The 20,583-nt window shown below is 40.3% G+C and overlaps 1 protein-coding gene across 9 annotated transcripts in view; it reads right to left on the reverse strand.

Moving 5' to 3' along the window:
* NCOA5 (nuclear receptor coactivator 5) overlaps positions 1-10,074 on the reverse strand; it is a 29,281-nt gene extending 19,207 nt beyond the window's left edge. For 2 of the 9 annotated variants that reach the window (XM_072632373.1, XM_072632372.1), the window contains exons 1-3: positions 9,815-10,074; positions 4,055-4,139; positions 2,349-2,460 (exon numbers count right to left, since the gene is read on the reverse strand). In XM_072632373.1, coding sequence (XP_072488474.1) covers positions 2,349-2,460; positions 4,055-4,126 — 184 coding nt within the window. In that variant the 5' untranslated portion in view covers positions 4,127-4,139; positions 9,815-10,074. Of the gene's footprint in view, positions 1-1,905; positions 1,994-2,348; positions 2,461-4,054; positions 4,140-9,814 lie in introns of all 9 variants that reach the window. The other 7 variants (XM_072632371.1, XM_072632379.1, XM_072632375.1 and 4 more) reach the window with 7 other exon arrangements.
* Positions 10,075-20,583: the final 10,509 nt, after the last annotated feature.

Here is a 20,583-nt window from a genome sequence, read left to right on the forward strand (position 1 = left end):
ATTCTTTAATGACTAACACTGTGGCAACTCTTGAAGCCACAATTCCTGAAGGGCTGAATTTAAACCTCTTCATCAGCCCTCAGATGGACTGGCTTTAAGGGCCTTTGAAGTTTTTAATAAGGTAAAAAAGAACAAAGGGCTAAGCATTGTTTCTGTCACTACGAAATGATGATTTACCAGAATTAGCTCAAAACTTGCAATATTTTAGAAGGCAAGCAGTCCAGCTTATCAGACAATTCTCATAAGTTTTATGCTTCCTTACCATTAAATAGAAATTCCCACAATGAGATGGCAGAAATATAGTTGAGTGTCCTAACTGCCAAATGGAATACTACTATTCTAAAATTCAACACCCTTTCGAGTCAAGAATGAACTTTCAAGGGCCCAGATGTAGGACTTGCTTCCAATTCAAGTGCATCTGGTCTACCAGATCCAAGTAATGTAATAAATACTACAAACTATAATAGTGAAATTGGCAACTTCACCAAAAATGCTCCTTTCAAGTTTCCATCAGAAGAATCTGGCACACACAGTACATAAAGTACAAAAGGGAGACTAACATAGAATCATGAAGTTACAGACATACTAACATGGTCAGTCAAAAACTGTTTGGCAACATATGGATAATGAAAACACTGGAGAAGCTGAGAAGTGGTGAGGTACCAGAAGACATGTATCCAATGAAACAATAATGGAATTCACAGTTTACTTATATCCACTCATTTAGAAATGTCAATCATGTGAGAAAGTTTTGTTTTCTTTAATCCAAATGGGAACAATTAAAGGTATATTATCAAATATTATTAAGTATTCACAAAGTTAGGATACTTAAAAGTGATTATAGATTTAAAAAAAATTCCTGTCCAAATTCATTTGGACAACTAAGGGGAAATTTAGTGTTATAACTTAGAGTCACAAGATCCCATAAAGAAAGTAGCTAACTTTGTGTTGTACTCTCCAGGTCAATTCAATATACATTGTTTTAACTGGATCTTTAAATGAGAATACTTTATTTTCATTTTAAAATCAGGAAGTTTCCTCCACTAAGTCTAAGAAAAAAGGTTAATAGATCTTTGATTAAAAAAAAACAACTGAGGACAATAGAAAAACTTAATAGAAGTATATTTCACCAAACTAGAAGGCAAGTTTTTAATTTAGCATGGTCTGGGTTGTAATTATTATTATTTTTTTTAAATATAGGATACATTTTTCTCAGTAGTTCTGAGGCAATGATACTCTGGACCATGCCTCTAAAAACTAACATCTGCAGCTCTTCAAGCCCTTTTATTTCTAGATTTGAATATTCTTATATTCTTTAGGGAAAATGTGCCACTAAAACCATTTAGCTGTTAGGAACAATGGTCTAAAGATGGGAAGGCCTTTTTGTTCAATCATTTTGTACAATATAGCAATGGTGTTGGATCCATATAGGAATCTAATCATCTTCCTCATCATTTTACCAGTTTTAAAAGTATTTCTGCAACTGTGAGAGCACTTACAAAACATCTACAAAAGCAGGGTTATATTCTGTTGAAGGCAGCTAAAATTCTGGATTAGATGAATATTTAGGTACCAGATTAATAAAAATAGTGCTAACATGTGCATTCCATTAAACTACAGTTACTTCTATTGATTATAGAATGCCCCCTATTGATACCAACTTTAGAATAATAAAGAATCATAGAATCTGAGTTAGAAGGGATTTTTAGAGTTATTTGATCCAAAACCCTTGCCTGCCATAGAACTACTGAGAAAATGTATCCTACATAGGAATCCCTTCTCTAATATCCTTGACAAGTAGCTATCCAGCCTCTGAACATTTCCAGTAGCTTCATCCCTGCTAGATCCCTCCACCCTCCATCTCTGGCCCATTAGGACAGCTGCCCACCACTCACCTATCCCTACCTTATATTTGGAAAGCAACTTTCTTTTCCTGTGTGGCTCCTGAGGTTCCTAGGATCTTCTGCACCAGTAGGTTGTTTGTGCAGAGCACCTAAAGGGTGCAATACCACTGTTGAGAGGTAGGGCCAGGGGAGAGGGATGAAAACTGCTGTTCACAGAAGGTGTTAATAGAGCTCAAGCTTGGGAGTCAGAAGACCTGTGTTCTGGCTGCCTCTCCTACCAATCAGCTGTATGGAACATTGCACTGTGTAATTTTGCCCATTGCCCACTGTTATTGGGTGGAAAAAAATGCAAAGAAGTGTGTTTTACGTCCTAAACGCAAAGTATTTCTAGTGAGAATGAAATATTTTGAGGGATGCTAACATTTCAAGAAACTATTTCTAAAGTCAAATATTTAAGTGTTTTACAATGTTTTGTAACTTTAAAGCACTTGAACAAAAATTTACCTTTGGGTATGAGTATCAATTTTAAAACATTTTCTTTTACATGAAAAGGCAATATACCAGGCAGTAAACAAGTGACAAGCCAGTTTCCTTCCTTGGGCCTCAGTTTCCTAATCTGCAAAACAAAGGGATTAGACTACAGATGATTTTAAAGTTCCCTTTCAGCTCTAAGATAACTATGATTTAGCCCTAAATTTAGGAAATATATTTGGGTGGTCTGGTTTAATTCATGTTTCTTCTATAAAACCTCTAAAACAACTTTCCATATTTCATTGTAGGAATCACAGATAAGCAACCTTTTAAAAGTAGCACACTAATAAGTCTTAATTTAGACACCCGAATTTAAGACTTCCTGTGCTTTGAATAGTTCATTCTTTACTGAAGTCTTGGTAGACTGGGAAGCTTTATCAAGAGCAGAAAGCTATGCTAATTTTTTGTCTGGAAACGACAAGACTTGGACAAATCAAACAGGCCTTTCTACCCAACTGGACTGATGTCCATTTTTTGTTTTTGAGGGGGTGTTAAGAGAGCAGTAGGTATCTGCAATTAGGATTAAAAAAAAAAAAACCACTGAATTTTTAGATAATCTGCAGGTTTTTAAGTGGAAGAAGGATGAGTAAGCCATGAAAAACAAAATCAGTTTTAAGAGAACCAACTCCAAAATGACATGATTCAGGAGCAAGGAAGATCTACCTTCCATTCCTCTCCCAAATATCTCTCCTACACTGGCTTTATAATTCCACTAAAGGTTCACTAAAAAGGTTTTCTTTTAAAATGTAAAAATTTTGGGGATTAAAGAGTTTTGATGTAGATTCCTTTAATCAAATACGTTTAATTTCAACATCTATCTAGGCCAGGATGGTCTATATTGAAAAAGTTTAATGTAGGGGAGAAGGGACAAATAAGCAAGAAAGGAGTTGCTATTTTGAAGTACTTCCAGGAAGAGCACACCTTAGTGGGTGTGTCAAAGATTAACATGAAGACTTGGGCAAACTGTGTCTAGGAAGAAGATGGAAAACTCCATCTTCTTCCTCTACCTTTACCCTGTCCCCAGAACATATAAACTGCCATTCTCTTGCTAACAAATTCAAATGTCTATTTTTATAACTTGTTAAGTGGTCTAACAATATTATTGTTGTTTAATTTATGTCTGACGACTCCATTTGAGGTTTTTTTTGGCAAAGATACTGGAGTGGCCTGCCATTTCCTTCTCCAGCTCATTTTACAGATGAGAAAACTAAGGCAAGCAGGATTAAGTGACTTGCCTGGGGTCACACAGCTAGGAAGTGTCTGAGGCCAGATATGAAGTTCTGAAGATGAGCTTTCCTTATTCCAGATCTGGCATACTGTGCCACCTACTGCCACTGTAAACCATTATATTTGAAGGCACAGTCTTGGATTAAATATGTATCTATTTTCAAGTGACTTTTTGAAAACTGAAGTAAAGTGTTTTTTAAAAAAGAGAAAACATACCAACTCAAGGAATGTTGCATAGAAATACAGAATGCAAAATAATATGAAAGATCAACTGAACAGAAAGGAGCTGAATGCTTGCAGTCCACAAAAGGGTGAAAACTCCCAAATAAAGATTATTAACATAGTTTTCTTTTTGACTAATATGTTAGATAAATTTCACACAATGGTCTCTAGATAAATCTGTATGTGAAAAATACATATTGCATGAAGTAGTAAGTATGAGAGCTGCTTACCTTACCTATCCCAGTTGCCTTTAACAAAGGCCAACAGTTCTTCCCCTCCAAAATCTGGACCTCTTCATCCATACGGCATGAATCCCTAAGCAATGGAACATACTGAGGGCTGAATTATTAGTAGCACTGTGAGCCTAGGAATCAATACCCAGGGACAGCACCACCACCTAGCCATTGCAACATTCCAAGGGATGACATAAATAGCACAATTACAAACTACCCCAAAAGACTTATTAGAAAAGAATGAAATCTTAGTAATCAGAAATTATTTAACTCAGATAAGGTGATGAGAAAGACACCACTATATAGCACTTTAAAAAGAAAAATATGTTGTCAAGAAAGTGAATGTCACAGTCCTGTTTCATTCTATAATTAGATATGTCTATTCTATAATCTCATCAACCAAATCTTCCTTCCCTTTGTAAACCAGTTATTTATGCTTAGCACAGTGCCTGGCATATACTAAGCACTATATAAATGTTAGCTGTCCCTACCACTACTGCTACTACTACCACCACCACCACCTGTTTGTGTTGACTTATACTCAGAAAACTCCAGTACCAAGGATTCATTCATTCTGTTTGCCTTTTCTCCTACAAAAGAATATACCTACTTGCAATTGGACAAAAAGTAACATCATTCCTGGAAAGAGGAATGAAGAAAAGTACTCTTTACCATTCCTGAGAGGTCCTAGGGAATGCTGATTATACAATAACTAGTTCCAACATCTATATCCATAGAGATCCCTCTGTCAAAATAGGGCAGAATCCATATAATTTAGCTACATCTACAATCTCTATTGACTTATTGTACAATCTCTCTGTCTCTTTCTTTGTTATTGATATTTTATTAACCTAAACAATCCCAACAAAAACCTTTATTAACATTCTATTACTACACGGGTCTTGCTTTCCTAATGAAAATAATGCTGGGCTGAAAATGAGGACATTTAGTATCTAGACAGTTGTATGATGTTGATTAAGTTATTGTCACTGCACCTTGCTTTTTCAATCAGAAAAATATGGATAATACTATCTGTCCCACCTCACAGCATGAATGATTGAATAAAAACAGAGTGATATGGTAAGCTTTCAGTACTTTGAAAAAATAAAAGCAGGCCAATCTAAATGAGTAAAATGCCTAACAGTTAAAAAAAAAAAAAAAGGAAAATACAGCTTAACTAAAACATTCACTAGCTCAACTGGGACAACAAATTATGGACTGGTAAAGTATAGGTCCTTGGCGGAACTATGTAGAATAATTTATAATTAACATATCAGTGGTAATAAGGTACTACTGAAGAGCACCGAATTTGCAGGAAGAGGACCTGAGTTTCAGCTATGCCACTTAATAAATGTGCAATCTCAGGCAAATAATTTTAGCACTATGGGACTCAGCTTCCTCATCTATGAGGAAGCTAGACTAGAGGACCTCTACAGTCCCTTCTAGTTCTAAATTTATAATGCCATAGCGTACACACACGCCCCCAAAATGGTAGAAAAGCTTATTCTCTTAAGAGGCAAACTATACCCCACATCCCAGTTTCTTTATCCTATTTTCTCTGTAAGCTTTTCTCAGAGTTTCACATGGTCCCTATATAAATATACATTCAGAATTAATGAGTCTAAATTGATGAGATTTTGTAATATGTATTACTGTACGCTTTAAGTAGGAACACTTCTAATTAAAGAATTATTATTGTCCTTGATGGAACATTAGTTCATATAGGAAGGAAGAGAGGGACAGGTCTGGTGGGTACAGGGCATAAGAGAGTTCTCTGTCTCTAATGGAGTTCAGAGGTTTTCCCTCAAAGATATCAAGTGGTTGAAAGTAATTCATCTATGATATCAGACTATTTAAAAAAAACCCAATACTTAATTTTACTGATAGTTTTCATTCTATGGGCAGCTAGGTGGTGAAATGGATAGAGGGGTGGGCCTGAAGACAAGGAAGACCCACCTTCCCGAGTTCAAATCGGGCTTCAGATAGTTACTAGCTCTGTGACTCTGGGTAATTCACTCAACTTAGTCTGACTCAGTTTCCTTATCTGTAAAATGAGCTGGAGAAGGAAATGGCAAACCACTTTACTATCTTTGCCAAGAAAATCCCAAATGGGGTCATGAGGAGTCAGATACAATTGAAAAAATGACACAACTGTTTCATTCTCTATATCTCTCTATACCCCTGACTCTATGTAGTAAGCTGACTTCCCCCTGAAAGTTCCTATTTTAGGAGAAATTATCTTCCCCTCTCTTCACAGTCTATTACAGTAATTACAGATGTCATTACAGTGGCTTTCATTAAAAATGAAAGCACTTAGTATAGACAGTAGAGCTCACTGTAATCTCCAAAGATAATGCAAGCACTAAATATCCAGGGTGAAAGAAGTGAACTCAAGTTACAGAGGTCTAATCGTGCTCTAAAAAGGTTTGTTACTAATAATTCTGTAGAATAACATCTGATGGATTTTAAAAGTATTCTTCAGATATGCATTAAAATTTTAAGTTTCCTTTTCTGACTTCCCAGTCATAAAATAAAATACTAACTACTGATCTGGCCACATTTTGATAATATGCCTTCCAAGTTTTTGTAGCTCTTTGTGAGGCAAACGGACAACTAAAGCTCTCTAAATTTCACGAATCAGAGTTGTCAGAAGTTTTGTTCATTAAGTTAGATCTCTTCTTGCTCCTTTTTGAGACATTTTGCTTTCAGAACCAAATGTAACTCTTCACAAAAATATGTACCAGTCCATATTCACACCACTAGAAGCAAAATGGGAACAAGACTACAGCTAATAAGCCTGGAGGTCTTTTTTTAATCTAAGAAAGTGAAAGGAGCTAAATGCTGTTAGCTGACTTAAATTATCTAAAGCTAGAAGGTGAAACATAGTTAATTTTAAGGATGGAGTAAGATGTCTAAAAAGGAGATTTCAATTATAATGGAGAAACTACTTCTAATTGTATAGCTCCTATTATTTTGAAAGCTACTTAATATGAACAAGCCTCTTATTTTGTCCCTTTTTAAAGGTAAATGGATTTCAAGATACTTCTAACTACTACAAAACTATTAAAGAACAACAAAAAATTCTGTAGTTTTTTTTTAACTCAGTGTGAACTTTCCCTGAGTACACACAAGAAACTATAAAGGAACACACTAATGTGATGTCAAGGCAACGTACGCATACTATTTTAGGAGTCTTGAGTCTATTCCTACCTGTCGCAGGGAAAAACACAAATGGAATTTATATCAGGACCAAAAGGCATCCTTTATTATTTGGATTAAAAAACCATGAGTACTAGCAACAAGAGTTATTATAGATAGTTGATAATTATAATTAATTATAAATTTCTCTTACAAAACCTACATTCTCTCTTAAAACTTTTTTTGTAAAGTGACACAATTTTCTTAACATAAGTAATTTTAAAGAATAAATTTCCTGTGTCAATTCTACTTTTAACATTTATCTTTACTCTTTCCTTGATAAGAGATAGTTTCCTTTACAGTTTTTAAAAACTTGCATTGCACTGGCCTAGGTCGGAAGGCATTAATTAAACTTTATAGAAAGCAATGCTTTAAAAGGCAGGTTAAGAGAAATATCTTTAGAGTTTAGTAGAATTTTGAGTGGGGGACAATTATTTCTTTAATGTAAATAAACATAGTTAACCTATTCAATTTCTCTACTTAGCAAAGGAGGGAAAAAATGACAATATGAAAGCATTTATTTCTGGTGGTAATAGAAGTATCTGAAAAACAGCAGGCATGCTGGCATTATGTATTCTGCTGTCATTCTGTTTTGTGCTGCCCTATTTGTTACTTTTTCAGAAAATGCTTTGATCTCTTCATAGATACTAATAATGGACCTAAAGACTTCTTTTGGGAGGGAGAGAAAAGGAGGTCATTATTGTTTTAAAAGTCAATAGTTCACTTAAATTTCATTCCAAAGATTTTAGGTACAGTTACACTTATTTCACAGGACAAACTTTTTACTCACACTTGTGTGATACTGTCACTTAAAACCAGTGAGAAGGTAAAAATTCTCTTCATGAATGAATCACGTGAATTTTATATTTTGGGATGGTTATTTCACTTTTTCACACTAAACCTCAAACACAAGTAGGCAACATTAAGTAGAAGGAAACAAATATTAAACATTCTCTCCCAAGACTTCCTTTTCTTAAAAGTAAAATTTTATTCAAATAATCTTATTTACTAGATGGGTCTCAGAAATGCACTGCCACCTGCAGGTCAATAATGTAGAGGTAATAGTGATGATTTTTTTGAAAACGGAAAACTCAACCATCCAATCTTTCTCGGTGGGAAAGGTAAATCATAATTCTCAAATCCCAGCCCAAAAATGACTCCTGCCACAAAGTTCTGAAACTGACTCTTGAATGAGATCTGAGTCTGATCTCCCCGCACATGAGGAAGGTGTTTGAGAAACTTGGACTCATACAGTTTCTCTATATCAAAACCATATCATTACCTCAAAAGAATACCGAATAAAAGAAATCCCTAGAATAACCCAAGGGTTGACTACATCCACAATTCCCCTTTAAATAACTTAAACAGTGCCAGTCAAAAATACATAGGAAAATGAACAGATTTTAGATGACCTCTGACATCCCTTTAAGTTCTAACAACAGTCTATGGCCTATGAAAAAGCTAGACATATTAAAACAGCTTCGACAAGTAGGTTTTTAAAAGCATGCAACACTGAACATCGTTTCTGGGAGGGTCGTTTCCATGAGAAGTAACAAACTCGGCTTTGGACTTCACATTTAAGAACGTGGCAAACTTCAAAGAAAATCTCAAGGACGAGAGAAAGAGAGGGAAAGGGGCGATGCCGAAGCTAGGCTTGGGGAAGGAGCCATCCTGTCGCCACGCGCGATGTTTCATCCGAGTAGAGCGAGGACTGAGCGCCGGGGGTTTCCGCGCGTCAGGCTTCACGCCACGGGCTGACCGAGGCACCAAGTGTCATCCAAGAGCTCTTCCCGTCAGCCGTCGTACGAGGGTCTGTTTGTCTTTTAAAAACCCAGCAGGCTGCTCTCGAAGGAACAGAGCAAACACCTGAAGGGCACGCTCCGGAGACGGTCCTTCGGCCACAAGAGTGGTGGCTAACGAGCCGCTTAACGACAACGCTGCACGCACGAGAAATCGTGGGGCGCTAGGCACCGGGCGCTGCGCCCCGGGGCAGACTACGGCACGCGGCACGCGGCGAGACCAAAGGCAACCGCTTCGGGCCGAGCCGGAGCCAGAGGCGGGGCGGCGGGGAAGGGGTAATCAATCCTCCAACTCCAGGGAAGCTCTGCGTCTCCGAAGCTGGGAGGCGCCCCATCGTTCTCCGGCATACAGTCCCGCCCAGGGACGAATCGGGGACGGCCAAAAGGCCAGAGGGAGGACGGCTCGCGGAGGAGCGCGCAGGCGGCGGAGGGACACCTCAGGCCTCGGCCCGGCGCAGCGCGCGCCACGCCGCCGGGGGGCGGGGGAGGGGTGGGAGACGAGCCTGGAGGGGCGCGCGAGGCGACGCGAAGGGAAGAAGAGGACAGCGCGCGGGCGCGCACGAGGCCAATGAGCACCGAGGACCGAAGACCGAAGGGGGGGGGCCGGGTTTGGAGCGAGCGGGGGAGGGGAGGCGCGCGCCGAACGGGCTCCTTTCTCCCTTCACCTCACCCTCCCCTCCCAGCCATGCCATCCGATTAGCCGGTACCGCGTAGACCCCAGCTGACAGCACCTGGTTTCCGCCCCATCCCCGTCACTCACCGCTACCAGAGCCGCGGGCCTTCCCCGGCCGTTTTTTTTCCTCAAGGGGCAGCCACCGCCACCACTGCTGCCGTCACACACGCCTAGGCCGCTGGGGCCTCCTCCTTCGTTCTCGTAGCCGTCCGTCGTAGGACAAAGGCGCCACCAACCGACCGGCGCGGGCACGAGAGAATGGCGGCCCGGGCGGAAAGTGGGGTGGGAGGCGGACGGGCAGGGGGAGGGGGACGAAGGCCCGGGGGCCGCGCACGTAACGGATGCGCGGCAGTGTCGCGAGAGAACGCCGGTTTACGGCAGGTCGAGTCGGAAGCACCGACGGCTGCCGACCCCGCCCCCTCCCTGTCTATAAATGGGGTGGGGGGGTGGCACCGGTCAGTTGGGCGGTTGAGAGTAGCAGTTGCCAGTTCTGGAACGTCCCTGGGTGACAGTTTCTTGGGGCATTAGGGAATTGAGTTAGCACGCTCCCTTAGCTTAGAGACGCCACGTCGCTTCTCACGTTTCCCAGCCGGTTCCCTCTACCGAGCACCAATGTCAGACTCTTCTTTTTTGCATTTGGTCCTGGGTTCAAACCCTAGCTTCGATTTACTACTCCCCGTGTGACCTTGTGAAATTCACTGCCCCTCGCTTGGCTCAGTTTATTCCGAAGTGAGGTTGTTGAATGTTCCCAGTCTTTACTAATACTGTTCCATGAGGAAAACCTCAAAGACTAGGATAGGATCCGAGATTGATAGCGAAGGATGGGGGGATAGAACAAAAACTAGCTTAAACCCCGAGGTCATACTGGGTGCCCCCAGAACCAAGGTCCATTAGGTTACACATCCAGTTCTTTTCTGCTGCATACAGTGTCTACACTGTTTGCTGGTCTTCAGGTGTCAGGACATCTGAGTTACAATCCTGACTTGCTAAATCCCTGTGTGATCTAGGAAAGTCACTTATCTTCTCTGAAACTCCATTTCTCTATATGTAAAATAAGTGGGGTTGGATTAGGTGCTTTCTAAAGTCCCTTGAAGCTCTAAATCTACTTTCTTCTCTCCAATCATCTGCTCCATTAGAGCTAATAGGACTTGAGAAGTCATCTAGTGTAACACTACAGGAACAGGTTCTTCTTCCTGATCCTACTCCATAACATGCTGACCCTGTCCACAAAATACAGTTTCTGAGTCAGCTCTGCTGTTTTACCACTTACTCCTTGCATAAGAAAAAGCATTAGATTTGTTATCAGATTTGAAACTAACTGCCACTAATATGTATAACCTTGAATAAATCACTTCTCCCCAGCCTCCATTTCCTCTTTTGTGTGGAGATGTTGAGGTTAGGGTGCTGTACCCCAAAATACCAACAGGCTGGGTCCTGCTGGAATCAATTCAACACAAGCCTTCTTAAAGCCGAAGAAAAACAAAGTTTATTAAAGATTCGCCATACTGGGTTGACTCTTAAAGAGCCTAAACATTTGTAATACTTGTATTCACAAGTGGGCCAGATAGAATCTCAGCTAGACAGAGTCTGAGCTGGATTGAATCTGAATGCCTTCATGGAGGTGAGATGGAACTTAAATATAGAAAAAGACTGAGGGAAGAATCCAGGTACTGCCAACTAGTCTGGGGCCCCTGGAATGGTCTTGATGGGGCAGTATAGGAATGACCAGTACCCTGGGGTGAATACAGATAGACTGTAGGGAGGATCTTGATGGAAGTGGCTGGCAATGGGATCAAAGGGAGGAATATTAAAAGAATGCTAAATAGAAGATAGGAAGTATCTGGCCTGGGAGAAATGGAAGGTGAATCCAAGGAGGCCCCCCCCCCCAACCCCCAAGGCCAGTCTTTCCAGGGCCCTTCAGATAAATGTGATAAAAGCCCTCCCGATCCAAAGGGAAAAGGTCTTGGCTTGGGCTTCTATTCCATCATTCCCCCCCTTAAACAGATTAGACCCAAATTCTTTTGTGGTAAGGGGCGAAGGTCTCAGCTTTTAAAACTGCTTCCTGCTGGCAAGGGGCGTAAAGCTGTCCCTGCCTCTCTGGGTCCTGTTCAAGGGGTCAGACTTCAGAACCTGGGCATGCCAGGTCCAGCGGGCTGGAGACCTTTGATTCAGTCGGAGGTTGGTATATAGCCTGGGCTGTCATCTGGAAGTTGATGGCTTGTACTCTGGAAAAGACAGATCTGGCAAGGAATTTAAGAAAAGAGTAAGAATAGGGGCAAGTATAGAAAGAAGCCAGGATTCTCGTGAAGAAGATGATTTGGGGGCACTAAGTTATTATAGTCTGAGTTTGGGTGCCCCAAGGATCAGAATAGTTCCACATTAACCTCCCAGTTGAGAGGGGATCTTTAAGAGATCAATAAGAGTATTGTAACAAAAGGAGCTGTGGCACTGTGCCTTAAACCTACTACGAGAGTAGGGGAAGGATGCAGTCAAAGGTGCAAGTAGGAAATGTTCCCTTGGAACAGCTGGTACAGGGGCCAATGTAAAGTTCTGGATACACGTGTAAGCAAGGTGTTGAGATGGAAAGAGTAGCACATAAAGGGGTGGCCAACATACAGGGTGGCATAGACTTCTGAGGAAGTTGTATTGGGGAGGGGAACTTTTGCAAAAGTTGACCTCCCCCCTGCCTAATGAGTTTCCCAGTTTGACCAAGGAGTTATCCTTCCACTTTCAGAGGCCAAGTGTATGTCAAATGTCAGGGAGGAGGAGAAAAAGGGTTAACATTATCATTGCCAATTCAAAAGGAAACAGTTTCACAAGAGAGAAAGAAGCAAAAAGAAAAAAATATTTTCCCTGGAGGGTATTAAAGAAGTCTATGGCAAGGCCAAAACATAGAAGGGCATGTTTGATAGGGGAGTTTTTTTTCTGTCAGATATCCCCTTTCTTTCCAGATTGCTCCATGGGCATATAGAACAAGGAAAACATAATTTGAGTACATAAAAACATCAACTGGCCTAGGGTCAGGTACTAAGGAATGGGTTAAGACTCCCAAAGCCTGTCCTCATCAACATACAAAGTGAAAGGTTTTTCTAGATTGGGTAGGGCTAGTGCTGGGGTGATGGTAATGTGGATAGAAACAGTGCCCTAAGAGTTAAAATAATACTGATTGACTTTGTGAAGCCCTTGGTGCCCTAAATTCTCCCCTTACCACAACTTCCCCTTATCCTGGACCATATAATTCCTCGTCTCTACCCCTCATCCTAGGGGGAACATATAATTCCTTGTCCCCACCCCTCATCCTGGGGAATGGGATTTCCTTATCTTGTGTCATTCATAGTCCTCACCCTGTGCCTTTATCTTGTAAGACTTACCCTAGATCTCTAACCCCCATTAGGAAACCCTAAAATCATCCTGTATAAGCCTGGTCCTTTTCCTATGTCATTGCCTTTGTTTAACACCTTGTTAAATCTCAGGCCTGCTGCTTTTGCATTAATAAAGCTCCCAGTGGCTACAGAGAAGGTCTAAGTGAATTCATTCACGTTTTGAACCAGCTCTCTCATCTCTCTGTCTCTTCAACAGTGGGCTTGTACCCCATTAGAGAAAGGTAAGGTTGGAGTAGATGAACTGTAAATTCTGTGATCCTGTAAGACATCCTGAATGCAAAGGAAATGAATTCCAACCTAAACATCATTTGTTTACATTCTTTGAGTGAGGTAGGAAGGAGAAGGTGTTTGGGAACGCCTTCTTTTGGATCTTGAAATACCTTTAGAGATTTTCTAGTCTAATTGTCTTATTTGACAGATGATGAAGCTGAGGCCCAGAGAGGTCTGCAAGTAACCCGAAGAAATGAGATTTGACTCCAAATATTCTCCACCAAAAATCACAATCCCTCTCTATGACAAAACTGGAAGAGATTAATACATACATTCGCAGAATGCCAGGGTTGGAAGGAACTGTAGAACACAGGGCACAGAATGTTAGAATTGGATGGAGAATTTAGAGGTCATTTAGTATAAGCCCATCTAGTCTTTGCTTTTGCTCAAGCGTATCACCTATAACTGTAATGTACTTCCTCATATTGGACTCTCTTAGCTCATTTCAAAGCTATTGTCTACCTCTTGAAATTACTTTGTGTTACTTGGTATATACTTTGTATTTACTTATATAGGTACATGTTATATTCCCCAGGAGGATGTAAGTTCTTTGAGAAAAGGCATCACATATTTAACTTTGTATCCCAAGTGTCCTCAATGTCCAGCAGTTGGTGGTTTTTGGTTTTTTTTGGCATGTAACAGGACTTAATTAAATTGAACTCTCTCTTTGCACAGATGATGAAATTGATGTACTTTAAGATTAATGTGAGTTGTGCATGGTCATGCAGCCTTATATATATTATTGTATTATGAGTTCCTCTGTATTGTCTGCTTTAAGTGTGATCCTTCTTATAGAAAGATTTCTGGCCTTTGTGTTTTGAATAGCACCCAGCAAATTAAAAGATGAGATGGGTTCTCTGATACTCTCTGGAAAAGCTGTGGGCCATAACAAAATCATACCGATGGGACTTGAAGGAGTGCAGTAGCCTGCCTGGGGCAGAAGAGGAAGACTTGTGGAATTTATCTTAGAAAAAGAAAGAAGGACATAAGGTTGAAGAAGACTGCTCTCTAGAGCTGGGTTTGCCTGAGGGGTCAGAATGAAAGATCTAAGATTGCTTTCTACTGATCTCCTGCTGCTCATTTTGACTTCTCCTAAAGATAGACCAGAAGGTCTGGGACTACAGAATATAAATTTTTAAAAAATCATTTGGGACACATCTAACACCATGGATGATTAAAAATCGAAGAGGTCAAATGCTAGAGATAAGTGCTTGCAGAAGGCTGTTTGATCTTGAGCCCTGGATAAATGTAGTCTGAAGGATTCCTATGATAACTGGAAATGTTCTATACTGACCAAAAGTGCCCCCCAAAAGTCTAGTGAGTTCACATACAGTAAAATCCAGACTATGAAACTCTTCCAGATGTCTGGAAATGTAGAAGAGAGCACATGAAAATAAGTGCTATTGAAAGAAAAGAAAAAATAGGAGGTAATAGAAGAATAGAATATCAGGAAAAGTTTCTTCATCTGGAGCAGTGATGTCAAGCTCAAGTAGAAATAGGAGCCACTAAATTGTATATAATGATCTCTGCCAACAGCTTATTAACTTAGAAAATTGCATATTAATGTTAATTTATTTATTGTATTTTTATTTTAAAAGTATTTCCCAATTACTTTTTAATCTGGTTCTCATTCAGAAGTGTTGTGGGCCACATGCACCAGGAGGGCTGTGTGTTTGACACTTCTGATATAGACATCAGGTTTTGTGCTGAACTTTGAAGGAAATAGGTGGAATGGGCTAACTGGAGAGGAAGAAGGCTATCCCTCACTGAGTCTTCAGAGTATGCTGTGGGTGTACAATGATGACTAAAACAGTCACCACCCTTTAATTTATAATCTAGTAGGAGAGATAATATGGGTACACATTTATAATGTAGATTTAATTATAAATTCATTTAAAAAGTCATTGAGCATACGCTGTATGTAAGGCACCATCCTTTACTATGAACATTTCCTTTGAAAATCCATAGCATTTGGTACCTCTGCTACTCTTTTAATTTCTACTTTGTATTATGGTTATATCTATATAGTCTAGTGGCAAGGGTGCTAGGTTTAGAGTCAGTTGGTTTGAATTTTACTTACCTGTGTAACTTTGGGCATAGTCAAACAAAACAAATTCACATAGCAGCCACATCCAAAAATATATGTCTTTGTACCTTGAATCCATCACTTCTCTGTCAGGATGTGAGCAATGTTCTTCATCACAGGTCCTCTGAAGATGCGGCTGATCATTGCTTGGATTAGAGTTCTTATGGCTTTCAAAGTTGTTTTCCTTTACAGTGTCAGTCAGTACATATTTATATAGTGCCAACCATGCGCCAGGCACTGTGCTAAACATGGGGATGCAAAGAAAGGCAAAAGGGAGCTCCTATTCTTAAGGAATTCACAATCTAATGGGGAGATAGCATGAAAACAACTATATACAAACAATATGTAAGGATAAATTGGAAATAATCAACAGAAGGAAGGTATTAGAATTATGGGAGGATTGGAAAAGACTTCCTGTAAAAGGTAGGATTTTAATCAGGACTTGAAGAAAGCTAGTGAAGCCAGGAGATGGAGATGAGAAGGGATTCCATGTATAGGGGATAACCCACAAAAATAGGAACTGGAATGTCTTATTCAAGAAACAGCAAGGAAACCAGTGTCACTAGATCAAAGATCATGTGGGAGGAATGTAAAGTATGAGTAGCCTAAACAGTGGAAGAGGACAGGTTACAAAAGACTTTGAATGCCAGAGAATTTTATATTTGATCCTCGAGGTGACAGGGAATGACTGGAGTTTATTGAGCAGGGTGGGGTGGTGACATGGTCAGATATATACATTTAAGAAGATTACCTTGACAGCCAAGTGGAGGATGGATTGAAATGGAGACAGACTTGTGGCAGGGAGACCAACTAGTAGGGTAGTCAAGGTGTGAGAAAATGAAGACTTATACCAGCTTGGTGGCAATGTCAGAAGAGAAAAGGAGGATGATGGTTTCCTCAATAGTAATAGGGAAGTTAGGAAGAGGGGAAGATAATGAGTTCAGAACTGGACATGTTGAATTTAAGATATCTATGAGTTATCAAGTTTGATATTTCCAATTAGTAATTCTAGATGTAATTCTGGAGGTCAGAACAAAGGTTGGAGTTGAATAAGTAGATTTTAGAATTATCAGCATAGAAATGATAACTGAATCCACAGGAGCTGAAGAAATCAAGTGAAACAGTATAGACCCAGGATGGAACCTTGTGGGATACCCACAGTTAATCAGGTGACTTAGCTGAAGATCCAGCAAAGGAGACTGAGACTGAGAGGGCAGACAGGTAGGAGAAAAACCAGATGAGAACACTTTTGAAAACCTAGGGAGAAGAGAATATCAAGGAGAAGAAGGTGATTGACAGTGTCAAAGGCTGCAGAGAGGTCTAGAAAGTTGAGGATTCAGAAAAGGCCACTAGTTAGACTTGGCAATTAAGAGATCACTAATAACTTTGGAGAGGACAGTTTCAGTTGACCAATAGGTCAGAAGGCAACAAATTTTAGAGAATTAAGGCAATGAGAGGAAAGGAAGTGGAGGCACCTATTGTAGATGGCCTTCTCAAAATGTTTCTAAGCCATAAAGAAAGAAGAAATGTGGGAAGGTAGCAGGGATGGGTGGATTGAGTGAGGGTTTGGGTTTTTTTTTTTTTTTTTTACAGTGAAGGAGACTTGGGCATGATTGTGGGCAGTAGGGAAGTAGCCAGTAGAGCAAGAGATTGATATCTGAGAAAGTGGGGATATTAGAGGTGAGGGTGGGGGCCTGGAGGTGGGTAGTGGGGTGGGGAATCTGCTGGAGAAGATGGGATAGAATGTAATGGGAACATATGTGCATGTAAAAAAGTTTTCATTGGCAAGGCTAAAGGCTAATATATATGAGACAGGGATGAAGGAGAAGATAGTGGCAAAAGGCATTTGGGTGATGTGAAACAAGGAGGGAACTCAATAAATGACCTCATATTTTTCAGTAAAACATAAGATGAGGTTCTCAGTTTTAACCCCTGTACTGATTTCCAGTGTTGCATCTCCAACAGCTATTTTAACATCTCAAACTGTATGTCTCATCTTAAACTCAACATATCCAAAGGTGGGATTCAGCAAGGGTGGGAACTATGGGAGGTTTGAGCTACTTTGCTGAGTGGGATAGCGAGGTAATTAAGGAGGTATAAAAGGGTTGCCTAGTATCAATAAGTGCCCAGTTGAGATTATGTCATTTAAGTTTGTAGTGGACCCAGTTGGCACAGTTTCATAATTTTTTCCATCTTCATTTATCAGCACATGTGTAGGAGCAAAAGTGAGAGTAATTTGAGACCGAGACTTGAATGGGAAAGGTCATTGATAAGGAGACAAGGTTCTCAAGACTAGACTTGAGCTGGTTCACCAAGGGGTTGAGATGGGAAAGGAACGAGTGGAACTCGTGTAGAGGTGATGGCCCAGTAAAGAACTGAGGGGTAGAGCTATTGGAGGTCATAGTGTGAATGAAGAAGAGTCTAGGGTTGCAAGACACAGAGAGAGGTGAAATAACAATAGATTATGATCAGATAAGGGAATTTTAGAGTTCATGAAAATGGAAGTGGCACATTTGTAGGTAATAGCAAGATCTAGGGTGTGGCCATCTTTGCCTGTGGCTGAAGTGGACTGGAGAAGTAGGTAATGGGAAATGAGTAAGTTTACGAACTGATACATTAAGATATTTGAGGGAGTAGCAATATGCATGTTGAAGTCCTTAAGTATGAGGGCAGGAATTGAGGAAACACTGTGAACTAGACCTTGAATTCATTGAGGAAAGATCGGGATTATCCTCGTCAGTGGATAATATCTACCAGACTTTTGCCTGTGTGATAGATGTGGATTGTGCAAACCTTAAAGGAAGAGAGATTACTGAATGATAATGATAGATGTAGAAATGCAGAGCAACACTCTCACCTCTACCAATGAGTTTGACAGAATGAATGAAGGTACAGTCAGCACTGGAAAGAGGAGTTGGGCAGTGGAGGACAGTGAGTGGGGTTTGAATGATAATAGTCTGCTGGTTCAGAATTACTTGAATTAAGAGGTTATGACCAGAGAGGAGTTGTTAATCATTAAGGAATGAGTTCAGGTAGCTTTTCCTTATCCATAGGGATTTGGTCTCAGGGTTTGGTTTGGTTCACATCAGGGTCACAGACAGTTCAGGTGAGAGGACAAATGCTGGGAGCTGCATGACTTCTGTTTTCCCTTTCCCCAAAGCAGTAGACTAGGCTGGAGATTTGATGGAATGGCTTTTCTCCTCTTTTCTTGGAAAGAGGGAGTGTGATACTTGATGGAATGGTGTTTCTTCTATTGCTGAAAAAGGCTGTATACCAGGCAGGAGCACTGGGGTGATGAAATGTTGTATAAATTGTTTTCCGGGTTCTGTTCACTTTGTTCTTTATCAGTTTGTTCAAATCTTCCCCATCTTTCTCTGAAATTTTCTCTATCTTAATTTCTTATCACACAATAGTATTTTTTTTAGTTTATTCATCTCTCCAGTCTTGATGGGGTTCAGACTCTGGGAGCCTCTTTGAACTCCCCTTGAGTCTTCCCACTTAATCTGACCTTTCTTACTCAAATCTAATCTACCCATTTGTTCTGGCAGTTTCAGGAAGCCCATGGGCTTTTTGTTATCACTGTGCTCAAGTCTCTGTTGCAACCCTTACCCTTGATCCCATCAAAACTCCATTCCCCAGGCTGCTGACCATTCCCATCAAGATCCTCCCTAGAGTCTATCTGTATTCACCCCAGGGTACTGGTCATTCCCATACTGCCCCATCAAGACCATTCCAGAGGCCCCAGGCTAGTTGGCAGTACCTGGATTCTTCCCTCAGTCTTTTTCTGTATTTAAGTTCCATCTTGCCTCCAAGAAGGCGCTCAAATTCAATCTAGCTCAGACTGTCCAGCTGAGATTCTACCTGGTCTGCTTGTGAGTACAAGTGTTACAAATGCTTAGGCTCCTTAAGAGTCAACCCAATATGGCGAATCTTTAATAAAGTTTGTTTTCTTTGGCTTTAAGAAGGCTTGAGTAGAATTCATTCAAGCAAGACCCAGCATGTCAGTATTTTGGGGTCCCCAGCACCCCTAAACCTTGTCAGTCTTAGTTCATGACCTAGGGTTTTATGTCAAAGCCAGGCTCTGCCCTCTGCTTTGCTTGTTTTGCCTATAGTTACCTGGGTTACTGTGCTGATCTTCACCTCCTGAGCATAGTCCCCACTTGATCTTTGAGGTTTAGAGAGAGAAATCTTCAGGACCCGCCATAGAATCTCTAAAACATAGTGCTAGGGATCTCAGAGCCAGGGTAGAAAGTGAGAGTTGTCCTGAGCTGAGTGCTACACTCTCACCAGCCATAATGCTAGAGAAAGCCTTGATGCTTTCCAAGGTCTCTGCTATAGACTTCCAATCACCTTAAGGCTTTCTGGCAGAGCCTTCCTCTGTTGGTAATTCTATATGTCCTTTAATTCCTGTTTAAACCTTGATGACAATCCTGTCCCCTAAAAAACTATTTCATGGACTCTGCCAAAAAAACATACATGAGCTGTGTGGAAGAAACTCGGGCTACAGAGTCTGTTCCACTCTCCAAATCTTTGCAAACGATGTTGAGAAAGAACCAAAGTTAAGAAAAGAAGACAAAGTCTTGTAACGTCTGTTTAACTTATCTGTCCTACTGACCCATTTCCTGCTTTTTTAATGTGTATTAGCTTGCAATAGCAACAGTGACAGAACCTCGGTTTCATTCAGTATTCTAGTCAACACAAAGACTCAGTGTCTCCCTGCAAAATTATGTGAAAAAAGTCATGAAGTTGTCATACTCTTTAATCCAGTGATCTCACCACTGGACATATACCTCTCAAGTAGGAGGAAAGAAAAAAAGAAAGAAAAACAGGGAAAGAGGGAGAGAGGAAGGAAAAAAGGAATGAAGAATCCCACATATACCAAAATACTCATAGTAGTACCCTCTGTGATAGCAAAACATTGGAAAAGTGAATTTCCATGGATTGGAGCATTCACTTGGGAGAGGAATACATTGAATTTAAATGTAATTGAATATTTTTGTACCATAAGAAATAAGAAATGTGAACAATTCAGAAAAAATAGGAAGAATAATATGAACTGATATATAGTGAAGCGAGTATAACCAGGAAAACAAAATAAATAACATGAACAACAATAG

This window comes from Notamacropus eugenii, chromosome 1 (genome assembly GCF_028372415.1).
Source record: "Notamacropus eugenii isolate mMacEug1 chromosome 1, mMacEug1.pri_v2, whole genome shotgun sequence".
Lineage (NCBI taxonomy): Eukaryota > Metazoa > Chordata > Mammalia > Diprotodontia > Macropodidae > Notamacropus > Notamacropus eugenii.